At 31.4% G+C, this 16144-nt stretch overlaps 2 protein-coding genes across 2 annotated transcripts; both read right to left on the reverse strand.

Annotated features, from left to right (window-relative positions):
* Positions 1-1264: 1264 nt before the first annotated feature.
* On the reverse strand, positions 1265-2816 carry LOC121229445 (uncharacterized). Its single transcript, XM_041113848.1, has 3 exons — positions 2321-2816; positions 2024-2239; positions 1265-1592 (listed from the first exon to the last, which is right to left on the reverse strand). The coding sequence occupies exons 1-3, from the start codon at positions 2585-2587 to the stop codon at positions 1527-1529; spliced, it is 549 nt and encodes a 182-aa protein (XP_040969782.1). The 5' UTR covers positions 2588-2816; the 3' UTR covers positions 1265-1526.
* A 1738-nt stretch (positions 2817-4554) lies between these two features.
* Positions 4555-6291, reverse strand: LOC107961117 (uncharacterized). The gene is made up of 3 exons (XM_016897355.2): positions 5817-6291; positions 5369-5707; positions 4555-5284 (listed from the first exon to the last, which is right to left on the reverse strand). The coding sequence occupies exons 1-3, from the start codon at positions 6111-6113 to the stop codon at positions 4802-4804; spliced, it is 1119 nt and encodes a 372-aa protein (XP_016752844.2). The 5' UTR covers positions 6114-6291; the 3' UTR covers positions 4555-4801.
* Between the last annotated feature and the right edge of the window lie 9853 nt (positions 6292-16144).

Consider the following 16144-nt stretch of genomic DNA (forward strand, 5'->3'; position numbering starts at 1 on the left):
GGGCCGGGCTTGGGCAAATTTTTAAGCCATATTTCGGGCCGGGCCCGGGCCTAGAAAACGGGCCTAGAATTTTTTGTCAGCCCGGCCCATGCACACCTCTAGTCTTAACTTCAATCCTTAATTGTTTTAATTAAATATTTTATATAAAAATAATAAAAATACATTTATATTAATATACATTACTTTATTAATATTGGTTTTAAATAATTTCACTAATCGAATTGATGTAAAGTTAATTAATGACACCAACTCAATTAATTATGTTTGTATAGTATAAATAATTATTACTGTCATCGTTATCATCATCATTGTTGTTGTTGTTGCTATTGGGTGGGCATTTACCCAAGTTACTTGATATTGAATTCTTATGCCACGATTGGTACGAGTATTATATTTTACACATGTTTTAACATTAGTTAATAATAAATTAATTTAATTGGTAATATTTAGCTACACCATACCGTACTTTTAATAAACAGAATGATAAAATTTCGCTGAAAGAGATCTTAATTTTTATAAGAGTTTTTACTTATGTTTTTAATTTTAATTTTTATTTGTACTAACTATTTTTTTGTCTGGATGAATATTCGGTACATTGTACTTTTTTATTCTACAAGCAACTTTTAAAACTTTAACATATATATATATACATATTTTAATATTTGACTATACCACCATATGACAATTGCAACCCCTTAATCTTGCTTGTGGAATAAAATTTTTTTATTGATACTTTTCTTTTTTATTTAATGTCTAACTATCTTTTGTGCTAAATATGTATCACACTAGTAACCAAATGAGACATTAAAACATAAATGCAACATTTAAGCTCCTATTAAACTTATTCTGTACTATTATTTAAAATTTGGGTTGAATTTTTTAAACTAATAAACATTAGTTTTAAAGTAATTTTATTTGTGATAATTTTAAATAAAACTAAAAGATCCAAAATATGAAAATTTTAACCTAAGTGATTATAATAAGCAAAGATTTATTTAAAATTTACATTAGCTTCCTTTTTCCATCCAATACCATCATTTCATCAAGTAATATTTTATTGTAATCGCAAAGCCTTGACACTGAACCAAAATACACCAAGCAGAATTGTGAAAAAGAATATTTGTTTTTATATATGTAAACTGAAACGCGGTATAAGTCATTTATATAACCAAAATACGCATTTTTATGTTTTAGGATTTGGATTATTTCCTTCAATTGTCAGGTCATGCATCAAGACATTATTTCAGATCTGAAGGACACTCTATTAAGCACCGACACTTTTTTTTTTTATGAAAGACAATAAATTCGGTAAATGTTCAGTTCATAAACATATTTAATGAGTAGCATCCTCCTCAGTAGGTTGAAACAGCATCCATTTTTTTTTACAGCTACAATTCATAGTTTAATGGTGGAAAACGTCATCCCAAAGACTTAAAAGATAATGCTATGTCCTCCGAACATGAAGTGGTATGAGAGGTTGAAACAGCATCCATTTTTTTTACAGCAACAGGGACTGTAAGCTCCACTTATAAGCTCCTCCTGCTTGCAGATATCTCCTTTCTGTTAGAATTCTCTTTTCCTACACTGATGCTCTGCACATTTCAACACCATGACATCTATGAGAAAACCTGTTTCTGTGATTCTTTGTATATATATATATATTTTTTCAACATGGCAAGCTTAGAACTTTTGGGGTTAAAATGATGGGTTTAGCATTTAGTAACTCTGCAAAAGTAGTGTGGTAAGACTTTCGAAGAAGTAAATTTGTAGAATTTTTCAAGCTTCATTTGAGAAAAAGGAATTAATGGTTTAGAAGGTAAAGGAAATATGAGTTTAATTCTATATATGGATCTAATTTCTATAGCATTTGGACGAATCTTGTGTTTGTGTAAATTACCAACTACCACAAAAACGCAGAAAAAATAAACCCAAGTAGCCAAGCTCTAACCTTAATTTCAGCGCAATTGGGCAGGTTCAAAATCATATAAGAAAAAAATGAGAAAGGAAAGAAGAAGAGAGTGACCTTTGATCGAAGAGAGGGCGAATCAAGATTTAGGGAGCGCATAGATAATTTAGCAATCTCAGACATAGCTGTATCTCGAACTCCAGGGACATCACTCGATAGATATTCATAAGCAGCCTCGAATGCTTCAAGCCAAAACCTCGGCAATCGAACGCTTGCGCTGTGCGTATAAACATCCCACATCTTCCTCACCACCTTCTCTCTTTCTTCCAATTCCTATTTTCCAAAACCAAATTGTTCAATCCAAAACCAAAGAAAATCAAACCAAATTACAGGGAGGAAAGATTGGGTGCTTACGAGAACGTCAAGATCATCATAGACAGAGAAATCGATGTCATCGGAAAATGCAGTAAGATGACCAGAAGACCATTTGAGAGAAACAGAGCCAATAAACATGGACCAGAAAGCAAGCAGGAGAATTGCAGCCAAGACCCAGAATTTGTACCCACTTTTACCCAAGAATCCAGCAGTTACGGAGCTATCTTTCTTCACAACACTCGGCGTTGCTAGTTGCTGTGAAGTGATTGGTATTGGCGGTGTTGTGGGTGAATCTTGCTCCTTCATTTTCAGTTCTCAAACACAGCTTTCAAGGGCGTCCCCTGGTTTGGCTAAAATGTAAAAGGCAGTGAAGTAGAAGAGAGTAAAGAGAAGCAGTCGCTTTTTTTTTTTTGGGGGGGGGGGGGGAGAGAAGCAATCGCTACTATTAGGTCGGTGAAGTGTCGAAGTAGTGGGTCAAAGTAGGCCGTTAGTCCCTGTATCTTTACAGAAAATGAAATTTAGTTTGAAGTTAAATAATAAATTCTCATGTTATTAAATTTAAAAATTATAATTAATATTGTTAATATTTTAGCTTAATATATTTTAATAATAATTTGAGTTATCATCAAAATAGTATAAATTGAATTATTAATTGAATATAAATAATCAAATTATCTAAAAATTAAATTTTTATAAGTTTCCAATTATTGTTACGTCACAAGTTAAGATTGTACCATATGTTGAAAGATGGTAAATTCTCTCAAAAATATTTAAAAAAATTTTAAAAATCATAAAAATTACAAAGAAAAATATAGATTTTTTTTTGAAAAAAAATAAGATTAAAGGTCCAATTTATTTTTCAAAATTTTTTCTATAATATTTTCAAACATTTTTAATATTTTAATAGTTTTAAAATAATTTTCATAATTATATATAAATTATAAATTTCTATTATTTTTAATAAATTTTAAATATTTTTTGCAATTTATATTTTTATAATTTTGTATGATTTTCCCATGCAATATAGCGACCATAACGACTATCCAGGGCTTACATGGAAATTGATTTTTCAATGACATAATTGATTGTTTATATTCAATTAAAGATTCAATTGATTATTAGATTTTTTTATAGGACCTTTTCATTATATTAAGCATAACATTTTCTATTAAAAATTTTCATCGATCATATGTCATATAATTTTGTTAATACACTTAATTAATACACAAAGTTAACAAATTCTAAAAATAACAATAATATTAATAAAAATGAAAATGAAAAGCTTCATTTTTACTTTTTAAGTATATAAAATTAAATCCCACATTTTATACAATTGCAGGGACTGATGATGGATTTTAACCCTTGTAGCAATTAACATAAAATTTGATGAGGCAACGCAAGCCTTTTTGAAAATTTGTTTTATTTAGGGTAATGGGATTATACGTTTTCTACCCTAATTCAGAAACTGATGAAAATATCCTTCAAAACTATCACAACGTAAATTTGGGTTATAAATTGACCAGTAGCCATATTGATTTTGGCGATCTAAAACCATGCTTTGTTATGTTATTATGTGAGAGGCAAAGACGGCAAGGGTAATGTTGAAGAACATTAATCGTGCTTTTTGTTTCTCCTACACGAACCAACCTCGTGAATCATGTCCGGGTTTTCTAAACTGATCTTTAGACAACGTTAAAAAAAGTAGCGTAAAAGGTGTCTTTGTTTAAAGTTGAAAAGGAATGATTTTTTTAATCTAAAAAAGTAATGATTATTAGATTTTGTAAATGGGGTTTATTTGTCTTATTAAAGCACAGCAACCAACAAATACAAAGCAGTTGGGTAGTAAACGCCCTTGTCCGGTTTGTCCCAACTCCGCCGCCATGCATATTAATACGACACGGCAAGAACAAAGGGAAGAAAGGAGGAACTTCCATCTTCAACCCTAACTAGATTTTTGTCGGTTTACAAAGGCAACCAATCAAAGAAATGTAAAAGAAAGGCTAAAATAAGGGCAATGAAATAAACCCAAGATGAGTCCTTCATTTATGATATATCTCTATTGAATAATTAAATTCGGATTTGTTCATAAACTCTTCAATAAAACACAATGGCAAAACTAAAAAAAAAAAAAAGCGACTAAATTAATCCATAATTGGTCAGAGGCAGAAGGCTGAAAGTTCGTCATTGACAATCCATGGACCATCAATATCAAAGATCAACTTCCACCTCCCATGCCTAAGTTTAGCCTGCAGTTTTTCTGTAACCTTCCCTTTCTGACTCCATGATTCCATGCATATTTATTAATTTCCCAGAAAACCGTCATCATTGAGCTGAACGAGTAAGCCTGTTTGATGAACTGCAATTGAAAGCAATTTGGTTGTGTACCTATATCCAAACAACAACGTGTCTCTCTTTCAAAGTTTAACAAATTAGCTTTGAAAGAATGAAGTGATTCTCAAAAAAAGAATAATTTCCTATGTACATTAGTTGTTGTTCTTTCATCTTTTAACTTCGTCAATGTTATTCTTGCTCCCTCTTGAGATCAGCCGGAGGCAGAAAAGTCTCAGTGCATAACCCACAAATGTTGAAATCAACCTCGTCGATCGTCCAAGTTTCTTCGATCTTCCGCTTGTGCTTGTGGGACTTTCCGTACCGGTAAAGCGTCGTAATGGTGTTTCCGCCATGCGCTATGTTGATCCCATCGACGTATTTGTAATCTTGGATCAGGGATTCCACGCTGGTCTCCCAAAACACGTCGTTTCCAACGGTGGTCTTCATCCTTACCAGCTTCTTGTCCTCGAATTTGGTGAGAAGCCCCGTTCTTTGGCTGAAATATCCCCGGACGGTGTGATGGATTATTTCTGCTTGGGATGAACTTTGAGCCTTGAGGGCCTCTGAATCTGTTTCGAGCATGAGAATGAAACAGTCTTCGTTGTCGATAACCTGCTCTCCTATGCAAACCGCATTTATGAATAAGCTTGCCGTGCATCTAGGGTCCAATCCCTATACAATCCACAAAGTCAACAAATATCTTTCAATTACTTTGCAATTCGTTAAAAAAACAAAGAAACAATCTAAAAAAATTACCTGGGAGAATCGACGTAGGGGTCGAGGGGGCCCTCTATGTGCATGACCAGGTTGTGAAGATGACTGGTTCCAAGCAACCTTACCATCACACCCAGCACTAACTTTGAAACCCGACACAACAAGTTCTAAATACCACAAATCTGGGTTCTTCTGCAATAATACGAACCCCCCAAACTCACAATTGACTCTTGTTTGCATGCTACTATTACCCTGCAGCATCTCTGAACCCTGCATTTGCACTTGGCCCACTGCATACATGTTTCTAATGGATCTCAATGCCAGATGCCCCCCCGTAGCGGCTACGAACTGCTGTATTATGTATTTCGCTGTGGAAGCTTCCTGTTCGTACATCAACAAACAATGAAAATTTTCGTTATTCATGTTCATATATACGAGTATTTCAAATTGTGAACATATAAATAAAGAGAAGACATGGAAGAGTTGTTACGATGGAAGAATCTTGGATGGGATTTGAATGCATGTAATTCTCTAAATCGACACGGAAAGGGACGAGGGGAGTTCCGAGAATCTTAAGCAATGTCAAGAACTCGTTGTCGGAACTGGCTTGGAGATAGGAGGAGTTACAGAAAGCTGATTGAGCTTTCATGAAATTACACAAGTTTTGCCATCGCAAAAATGCGTTGCTGCCCATTTTGGTGTACATTTCTTCGGGTATAGGCACTTCCAAGACGGTTTCCAGACCATCTTGGTTATCAAGGTTAGGGCAAAGCTTCATTAATATCATTCTTAAAATCAACTCGCATAGGCTCCAAGAAAAGAGAGAGAGAGAGAGGGGGGGGAAGATGTGAAGCAACCTTTGCAAGAGAAATGAGATAGGTTACGAGATTCTATGATTCTGGGAAGATTTTTAAACGTGAATTTCGGTTTACTTAGGACATTGGCATGACTTAATATATTAAGTTTAAGGGTTTTTTGTTTATTATTTTTTGGTATTTGTTAAAATTTTGTTTTAGTTTAGTTATTGTTTTTTACTTTTAATTAAAATAAATAAAGAATGAAAAGAACTCGAGCCTTGTATTTATCCATTATTAACAAATCATCGATTACCGAATAGTTTAGATAGGTTTAAGAGACAAAGAAACGGATGCTAAATGCTAACCTATGAATCATAACTAATGATTACTTTGAGCTTAGCTTATAACTTACATAACAAAACTACAAGAGTAGAAATCAAATCACCCAATTAAGTTAATTATTTTCCATAGATAGGAAGAACAAATTTCATTATATTAAGACGATTTTTTCTTCTTTTCCTTTTTAGTTCTTTGGCATGGATTGTGCATCATTTGCCACTAAAATTCATTCAGCTCTCAATCATTTTATGGAATTTTAAACTGAAAAATGATTGAGGACCCAATTGACAATTAATCAAAAGATTCAATGGTTATTTAACCATTAGTTTTTATGAGATAGTAAAAAAAAATATGATGATATTCACTTAGTTTTCATAATTGTAATAAATAAACAAATATGTCTTCATTTAGTAAATTAAGCTTGATTAATTAAGTTGATTAATCTTAGTATAAATATCAAGTAGTGGGGAGAGAAAGATGAAATCTTCATCTTCTCCAAGCTTGTGTTGTCCAAGTAGGAAGAAAAAGAAAGAAAATTTCCTTTTTACTTCCTTTACAAATTGATCCAAAATCTCCAAGGTATTTAAGTGCTTTTTTTGAAATTTTTATAGTTTTGTGATCTAATAAACTTGATTAAGTTAGCCCATATATTTGTTTTTTTAAATTATTAAGCTAAATGCAAGTTGTCATTAATGGATACTTGAAGAAATTGAGCTTGATTTGATGAGAAGTATGAATTTTGACAATGTTAGGACTAAGTTAGAAGGTAGTGAAAAGTGACGGAATTGAGTTTGAGTAAGAATTTAACTAAGCTTAATAGTTAATTTTGTGACATTGAGTGATGCAAATGCATAGTCAGTGGTGTCCCGATCATGGCAGCAAGTTGTTTGAATAGCCTAGTAGAGGTCTCGGCCAACCCTATCAGCAGCATCGGGCTAGGCGTGCAAACGCCTAGCCGAGGGATGTTGTACCTTGTGTAGCTGGTAGATTGAACGATTGGCTTAGGCAGGCACCTGTCGATTAGAAAAAAAAGGGAGGTTGGGCATATGACCAACCATTCAAATGGCCAACCCTACCCTAGCCACGACACTGATGGCCTCGTAGGGAGGTGGCAATTGACTAGGCCCATTCTGTAACAGTCAAATTTTTCAGTGGTGTCGGAAACAGTGATTTGAGATCACTAAATCCAACGAGTAAGTTTAGAAATTTTAACAAATAATAATTATAGGCCAAGCGCGAACTTAAAAGAATTATTTTTAATTAGTGAATTTTGCGATTTTAAAAGAATCAATCAGGTAAATTGGGTTGAAAAATAGGTATCGAGACCCCAGATTCATAAACCGAGCCATAAATATTTTTATAAATATTTATGGAGTGTTATTAAGTTAGTATTAAAGTTTCGTTAGAAAATTTTAACGTTTGGTTAGCCAATTAATTAAAAAGAACTAAATTGAAAATAGTGCGAAATTTATTAAATTGTGATTAAATAGTTTAAGTGATTAAAAAGGAAGGATTGAAAAGGCAATTGGACCCAAATTGTATGGGCTGGACGGTTGGGCAAGAAAATCAGCAAAAAAGACAAGGTGAAACAAGGGCAAAATGGGAAATTTTGCAAATTAAACATATAAAACAAGACAAAATTGAAAAATCTAGAGATATCATCATATTTCTTCAGCAAAAACGCCATGAGAGGTATGAAAGCTACTGGTTTTTCATACTTTGACATATGTGAGTTCAATTCTTGCCCTTTTCTTTGAGATTTTTATGTTTTTATGACTTTTACAATTAGGTCCAAGTGTTTAATTCATTAGTTTTTGATTTTATGGACAAAATTAAAAGCTATCATTGATAAGTGTTGGTTGTTTATGATGAAATAAAATGAATTTTAAGCTTTTATTTTGTTGTTTGATGATTTTATCAAGTAAATTCAATAGAAATTGATTTTAGGACCTAATTGTGAAAAAGTTGTGAATTAAGGTTTAGTGTTAAAATTCTAATTTTCAAAGGTTGTGTATAGTTTAGAATGATGGAATAAAATGTTAATTGAGAAAAATTAGCTTAATAGATGGGCTAATTGAGCAAGGACTGAATTGTATGATCTGTGAAATTTAGAGGAAAAATGGTACTAAGCATCTTGAACTAAAAGAGCTTTGGATAGCAGAGTAGGTTAACTTTGAAAAATCACCAAAAATTATAAAAATCGAATTAGAGGATGAATAATATATTAAATTAAAGCTTATTGAGTCTAGTTTCTCATAGAAGAAACGGTGTAAGCAGTTGAATTGTAAATTATGAGATATAATAAATTTTGTGAGATAAGGTCAGAATGAATTCGGGTTCCCATGTTTTGACTTTGGAAATCACCAAAAATTTAAGAAAATTAGTTAGAGGCTCAAATTTATATTCTTAGAATCCTTAATGAGTCTATTTTCAGTAGACATCAACCAGAACATTATCCGAGTTCTGTACTGTGATATAATTAATTTTTAGTGAAGAGATGTCAGAACTATCAGACAGTGAAACAAGGGAAACTTAAGTGAATAAACTGTACTAATTGGATAAACCAAAAATTTTTAAAATTTTATGGTGGAATGATATGTGAGTCTAGTTTCAGGGAAAATTTACGGATCTTAATTTGGAGCTCTGTAGCTCGAATTATAAATAATTGAGTGACTATGACTCGTGTGAACAGCTTGATGTGAGCATTAATAAGTAAATTGTGAAATCGTACTTACAAGAATGTTATATACATTAAGGATGTGGAATGGAGAGGAGGAGGAGGAAAATAAATGATATATGTTTATAAGAAAACAGTATGAGAACGATACATATCATGACATGTATATATATGACTAGTTTCAATATGATGCTTGTTGGGTATGAAGTTGGATTGAAATGTCTAAGGCAAGTATTTTATTCTGCGCATCTGAAATGTTGTATTTTATAAAGATATGATCTAGCTTTAAATATGAATGCTTGATGATTAAGCTGAAAATATTTGGTAAGATGATAATCATGGTATAAAATATAAGTGGTACCATAATAGACAAGGTAAAATGAGTATGAGAGACACATGTATGATGACATACAAATGCAATGTTTGTAGTTTAATTGAGAATGTTTAATCATTAAATGAATACTATGTTATATGCTTTTGATTTTGTATAAGTGTGTAAGAGATTAAGGTTGACCAAGGCTTGGAAAATAGCTTAGATATTGACCACACAGGCAGAGACACGGCCGTGTGTCTCAGCCGTATATGGAACACAACTTTAGGACACGGGCGTGCGATGTGGCCGTGTGCCCCTAAATTGATGATGATGTCATAAACAGAAAGCTCCACGGACAAGGGACACGGGCGTGTCCCAAGCCACATGAGCGTGTCTCAAGCCACACGGGCGTGTGGAATCCACACAGCCTAATCACATGGGCGTGTGGGTACTGTTCACAAGTAAAAAGAATTTTAAAAAAAGAAAATTAAGTGAAAAATTTTATGAGAAATCAGTTGAGTTCCGACTTGATTTTAATGTTCATGTTGGGCTTCGAGGGCCCAAATAAAGGTTGTTATATATATATATGATCTCAGAAAGTGAATAGTAATGTTTTGATTAATCTGTAAATGTTCTGTATGTACTGGTAACTTGTAACACTTGTAACCCTGTTTTGACGACGGATACGGGTTAAGGGTGTTACACATTCAACAAAAAATGGCGATGGTTCGGGGTGCCAAAGGGAAGTTGCGCCAGCAATGACACCACCGGGCATGGTGACTGCTGTAACAGCCTAATTTAGACCCTATCCAGAATGGTAGTTTTGGGACCACAAATCCTAGTCAGAAAAATATTTAAAAAACACTTTCTGTTTTTATTATGTGTGAATTAATATCTGTGAAATTTTCGTGTTTTAATTTTGTTGTTTGAGTGCCCGATTTAATAAAAGGGCTTAATCGCGTAAAATGAAAATTTGATGGTTTAATGTGTAAGGACCGAATTGAATGTGTCTTTATAATTTGAAGTATTGATGTTGCATTTATGACATTGAATAAATGAATAGACGGTAATGGCATGCATTATTAAGTTGTTATATTAAATCATTAAGGTTATATTAGTAAATGAATAATAAAATGTTATTATAGTAATATGTATTATAATAAAATTCATCATGCATTTGTCTTTTATTTCTTCATGACCGAGTGTCAAAATAAAAGAGAAAGAAAAAAGCTTTCAAAGGTTCAACCATTGTTAAGCTTAATCAAGGTATGTAACTAGCTCGGTTTTTGATAATTTTACGTTTTTGAGATCATTGCAGTGTAATGTACAAAGCCCATGCTTGAATTTCTGATTTTGATGAATATTTTGAGTTATTGCATTGATGAATATTTGAGTTTTGTAATATTAGTTGATGAATTATGAAGGATATGTTTTAATATGTTTTGTATTAGAATTTTTGATGATTTTGAGTAATTAGGGCTAAATTGCAAAAATAATAAATTGAGGGACTAAAATGTGAAATAAATGAAATGTATGGGCTTGTATGAACATGAGTAACATTCAGCCTAAGCATGGTGTGTGCAAATTTTGCATGTTTTGTGTTTTGTGCAATTTGGACTAAATTGTAAAAAGTGTAAAATGTCAGGGGTAAAATGGTAATTTACTCATTTATGTGTTTTTGGACTAAATTGAATAGAATTATGTTTGAATGAGTTTAATTTGAATATGTTTAGATCAAGAAGAGAAGAAATCAGATTTGGATCGGGAAAAAACCAAAGTTGTCGAATAGTCGTCCCGTTTCGATTACTGTTGTCCGAGGTAAGTTTATAAGCAAATAGATGTTATTTATTTGATTAAATACAAACTATATATGCTGAAATGAATAATGTGATAGTATATATATGGAAGCTGAATATGTATAAGCTTGGAATCTATGTGTACGAGTTTGATTCAATCGAGTTACGACGTCCGAAAGCCCCGTACGAACCTTAGGAATAGCTAGGATACATATGTCATGACATAGGATTCCGATATGTGATGTGCGAGTAAGACCATGGCATCGATATATATGTGCGAGTAAGACCACGTTTAATACGTTGGCATCGATATGTGATTCCGATATATGTGTGCGAGTAAGAGCACGTTTAATACGTTGGCACCGATATGTGATTCTGATTTATGTGTGCGAGTAAGACCCTGTCTGGGACAGTGGCATCAATATGTGATTACATGTAAGACCACGTTTGAGACGTTGGCATTGTATGATATGTAACACCCCTAACCCACATTCGTCGCCAAAACAGGGTTACAGGATGTTACCGGAGTTTACAGAATAATTACACATAATTCCACTATTTGCTCATATTCCAGTCAAGCTATCTTCTTGAGTTATAGCTACTAAATTATTTATATTTGGAGCTATGAAACTCCAAATTAAGATCTACTAATTTTTCCTGAAACTAGACTCACATATTTTCTTACCATAAAATTTCCAGAATTTTTGGACTAGCCAATAAGTACAGTTTATTCTTCAAAGTTACCTCTGTTTTGCTGTTTGACAACTTCGACCTTTCTTTACTAAAAATTAATTATCTCCTCATACGGGATTCGGATGATATTTCTGTTTGTTTCTTTTTAAAATAGACTCATTAAAAATTTTAAACATATAAATTATAACCCATAAATATTTTTATCTCATTTTTAATAATTTTCCAAATTCAAAACAGGGAATTTCAAAATCATTCTGATTCTGTCTCACAAAAATTCAAATATCTCATAAAATAAGATTCAATATGTAAAACTAGACTCAATTGGATTTAATTTCATATTCTATTCAACCTCTAAGTCAATTTCCACAATTTTTGGTGATTTTTCAAAGTTGGACTATTGCTGCTGTCCAAAAACTGTTTTAGTGAAAAATGTTGATAACTAAGTTTATAACACATTCACTTCTTTTCAATTAAACCCTATACAAGCTATATAAACCTTAAAATGCACAATAAAATTTACCAAAGTAATCTGGATAGTGTGTCCTGATGTGTTGATCCGATCCACTGATTTCACGTCAATCTACAAAGAACATTTAAAACACAAGAGTAGGCTTATGAAAGCTTAGTAAGCTCATAGGCATAGAAAAATAAATCTTACCGAATATTAGTTTTCCAAAATTCAAATCATATGGACGTTTCAAATAAGTTACTTTCATCCTGTAAGTCATAATCTCATTAAATTTTTTTTTTACTAAATTGAGCTCAATAATAATAATGATAACATTACTTACATTTCTTTTTCCACATATTACATTTACGACTTACCAATTTGTCCATTCAAGGAACGGCTTACAGATTTGAGTACATCATGATTTGAAGCCCGAAGTCTAGCTGAAGCATATAAGTGCTAAACGGAAGCCCGAAGGCTAACTGAAGCACACAAGTGCTAAATGGAAGCCCAAAGGCTAACTGAAGCTCATCAGAGTTGAACTGAAACCCCAAAAGGGTTAACTAAAACTCATACGAGTTAACGGAAACTCGTAAGAGCTAAATGAAAAGCAAACACGAGAATTCACAAAAAATACTGAACCTCGCTTTACTTGGGTGATTTACCGTCAATTCATCTTTTTCACTGAACGATCGTACTCATTTTCTGCGTTCCGTTCCTCTGAAATACTCAGTTCAATTTCGTAACTTTTGTACATAATTTACTTATTTTCAACAATTAACATACATAAATATTAATCACCATTCATAAAATGATATTGAAATTTAGTAATTTAACCGTACGAACTTACCTGGGAAAATTCGCAAAAGTCATACAAGTTCAGGCACTAATCGGCTAATTTCTCTTTTCCACAATTCACTTCCTGTTTTTGATCTATAATTGTAAAATCATTCATTTATTAGCATTCATTTCAATTTTACTCTACTTTACAGTTTATACTCTTTAATTCCAAAAATTACACTTTTGCCCCAAATTTTACAATTTTTATAATTTAGTCTCTGCTTAATTAACCCATCAATTGAGCTAACTTTTCTAAATTAACACTTTATTTATTCATTCTAAACTACTAAAAAACCGTTGAAGATCATAATTTCAGCACCAAACCTTAATTCACAACTTTTTCACAATTAGGTCCTAAAATCAATTTCTATCAAAATTACTTAATAAAATCATCATATAATAAAATAAGAACTTCAATTCCATAATAATTCACCATAATCATGCAGCACTTATTCATGGTAACTTTAAAGTCACCCATAAAATCAAAAACTAATGAATTAGATTGTTGGACCTAATTGTAAAAGTTACAAAAACATAAAAATTACTGAGAAAAAGTAAAAATTGAACTCACATATGTAAAAATATGAAAAAACAGAAACTTCCAGACCGTCCAGCCCATATAATTTTGGTCTAATTCCTTTAATATGTTTAATTTGCAAAATTTCCAATTTTGCCCTTATTTCTCCTTGTCTTTTTGCTGATTTTCTTGCCCAAACCGTCCAGCCCATATAATTTTGGTCTAATTCCTTTTGAATCCCTCCTTATTAGTCACTTAAACTATTTAATCACTTTACCAAATTTTACACTATTTTCAATTTAGTCCTTTTTAATTAATTGACTAACCAAACGTTAAAATTTTCTAACGAAACTTTAATATTAACTCAATAACACTCCATAAATATTTATAAAAATATTTATGTCTTGGTTTATGAATCTGAGGTCTCGATACCTCGTTTTCAACCCGATTTACCTACTTAATTCTTTTAAATCACAAAATTCACTAATTACAAAAAATACTTCTATAATCACACTTGACTCATAGGTATTAATTTATTAAATTTTCAACTCACTCATCGAATTTAGTGATCTTGAATCACTATTTCCAACACCACAAAAAATTGGGCTGTTACACGATATGTGTGATTATCTGAGTATCCTATTCAATTCCGAATAGTTCAACAGGCAACGATAAGTTGTGATCGAATGTATAAATCAAGCTAAAGTGATTAGGTATGAGTTAGTTATTACCTATTTAAAAATAAGGTAAGTTTGTTATTTAATAAGTAATGCAATTTATATATGATGTAAGTGAAAATATATGTGTATGTGAATAGTACATTTGGCTAAAGGTTATGTATAGTAGTATCATTATTGTGATCTATGTGCAAACATATATGAATGAATATATTCTGCCTTATGAATATATATAATGTGAATATTTATGAAATGATTCATGATTATAGGTATATGAGTTTATATATATTCAGTTAAATAACGAGATTATGGTTTTTGATATTGAATGATATTTTGGTATAGGATATATGTATATTCGGCTAAATGAAAGTTTAAGTTGTATATGAAATTGTAAGTTTGAAATTAAATGTGATTATAATAGTATGTATAAGTTTGGTTAAATTGAGTTATTTATTTGCTTATGACTTACAAAGCTATGATAGTTTATTGTGTGTGTATGTTTGTCTCTGTTTATAGATTTTGAGTCAAGTTACGAGCTTGGGAATCGTCTGCAAAGTCTATCACATTATCGGTTGTTTTTGGTACTTTATAAGCTAAATTTTGAACCTATGGCATGTATAGGCTAGATAATATTTGGAAATGTTGGACTTTGGTATGTGTATATATTAAAGCAATGCGAAAATGGCTTGTTTATTTTATTAGGTTCTGCTTTAAGGTTTGATCGAATTTTGGTTATATTTGATATGGTTTGAGTTTATTTTGGTATGTATATTACATGATATGTATGATTTGTATTTTGGTGAAATGTTTGTGATGCTGATTATATGATTCAAAAATGAGATGTGTTAATGATGAATCATAATCGGCCATGAAAGTAGCTCATTTTGGATGTATGATTTGTGGTATATTTTGTGAGGTGGTTGATTATAAAATTTGGCTTAAGTGAGGTTAATATGGTTGATGGATATGTTTTGGTTGTGATTTTGATGTTTCGGTCATTATATGTTTATATGTGAATCATGGTTGATATATTTGCTAATGGTGATGAAGTTATGCCAAAGTATATGCGTATGGAAAATTTAGTATGATGTGAAATTGTGGTTGGATATTTTTGTTGAGTGATATGTATGATATATAAGTGGGATGTATTAGGTAAATGGTTATGATTTGAATTATTGGTATTTGGTTATGTGATGAAGTAAATATGGATAATGATTATAAGTTTTTAATCATTAGTTATAAATGATGTGCATTCATATTCGAATAATGATAGATAAATTAAATATGTGTGTATGTAACATGTTTGTTTGTGGTTTGATATTTGAAGGTCAAGATGATTAGTTTAATGTTTGATTCTTGTTGTAATAACCCGAATTTTATGATTATCGGAAAAGTGTATTTTCAAGTATCCGTTACTAAAAAATGGGCCCGTAAATATTTATCAAAAATATTTAAAAAGTTAATTGAGTGGTTAATTAGAGTTTAATTAAGTGAATTTAGCTTAATTAAGGATAATTGGATAAAAGGATTAAATTGAATAAAATGTGAAAGTTTAATTATAGATTAAAAGAAAATAAAAAGGACCAAAATGTCAATTATGCCATTTAGCATAAGTGAGGCGGCATATAAAGTAAAAAAATCTAAGATTTTCACTTAGATTTTAATTATAATATATATATTTATTAATAATAAATGATATTAAATTAAATTATTATAATTAT

Source organism: Gossypium hirsutum, chromosome A05, assembly GCF_007990345.1.
Source record: "Gossypium hirsutum isolate 1008001.06 chromosome A05, Gossypium_hirsutum_v2.1, whole genome shotgun sequence".
Classification (NCBI taxonomy): Eukaryota; Viridiplantae; Streptophyta; class Magnoliopsida; order Malvales; family Malvaceae; genus Gossypium; species Gossypium hirsutum.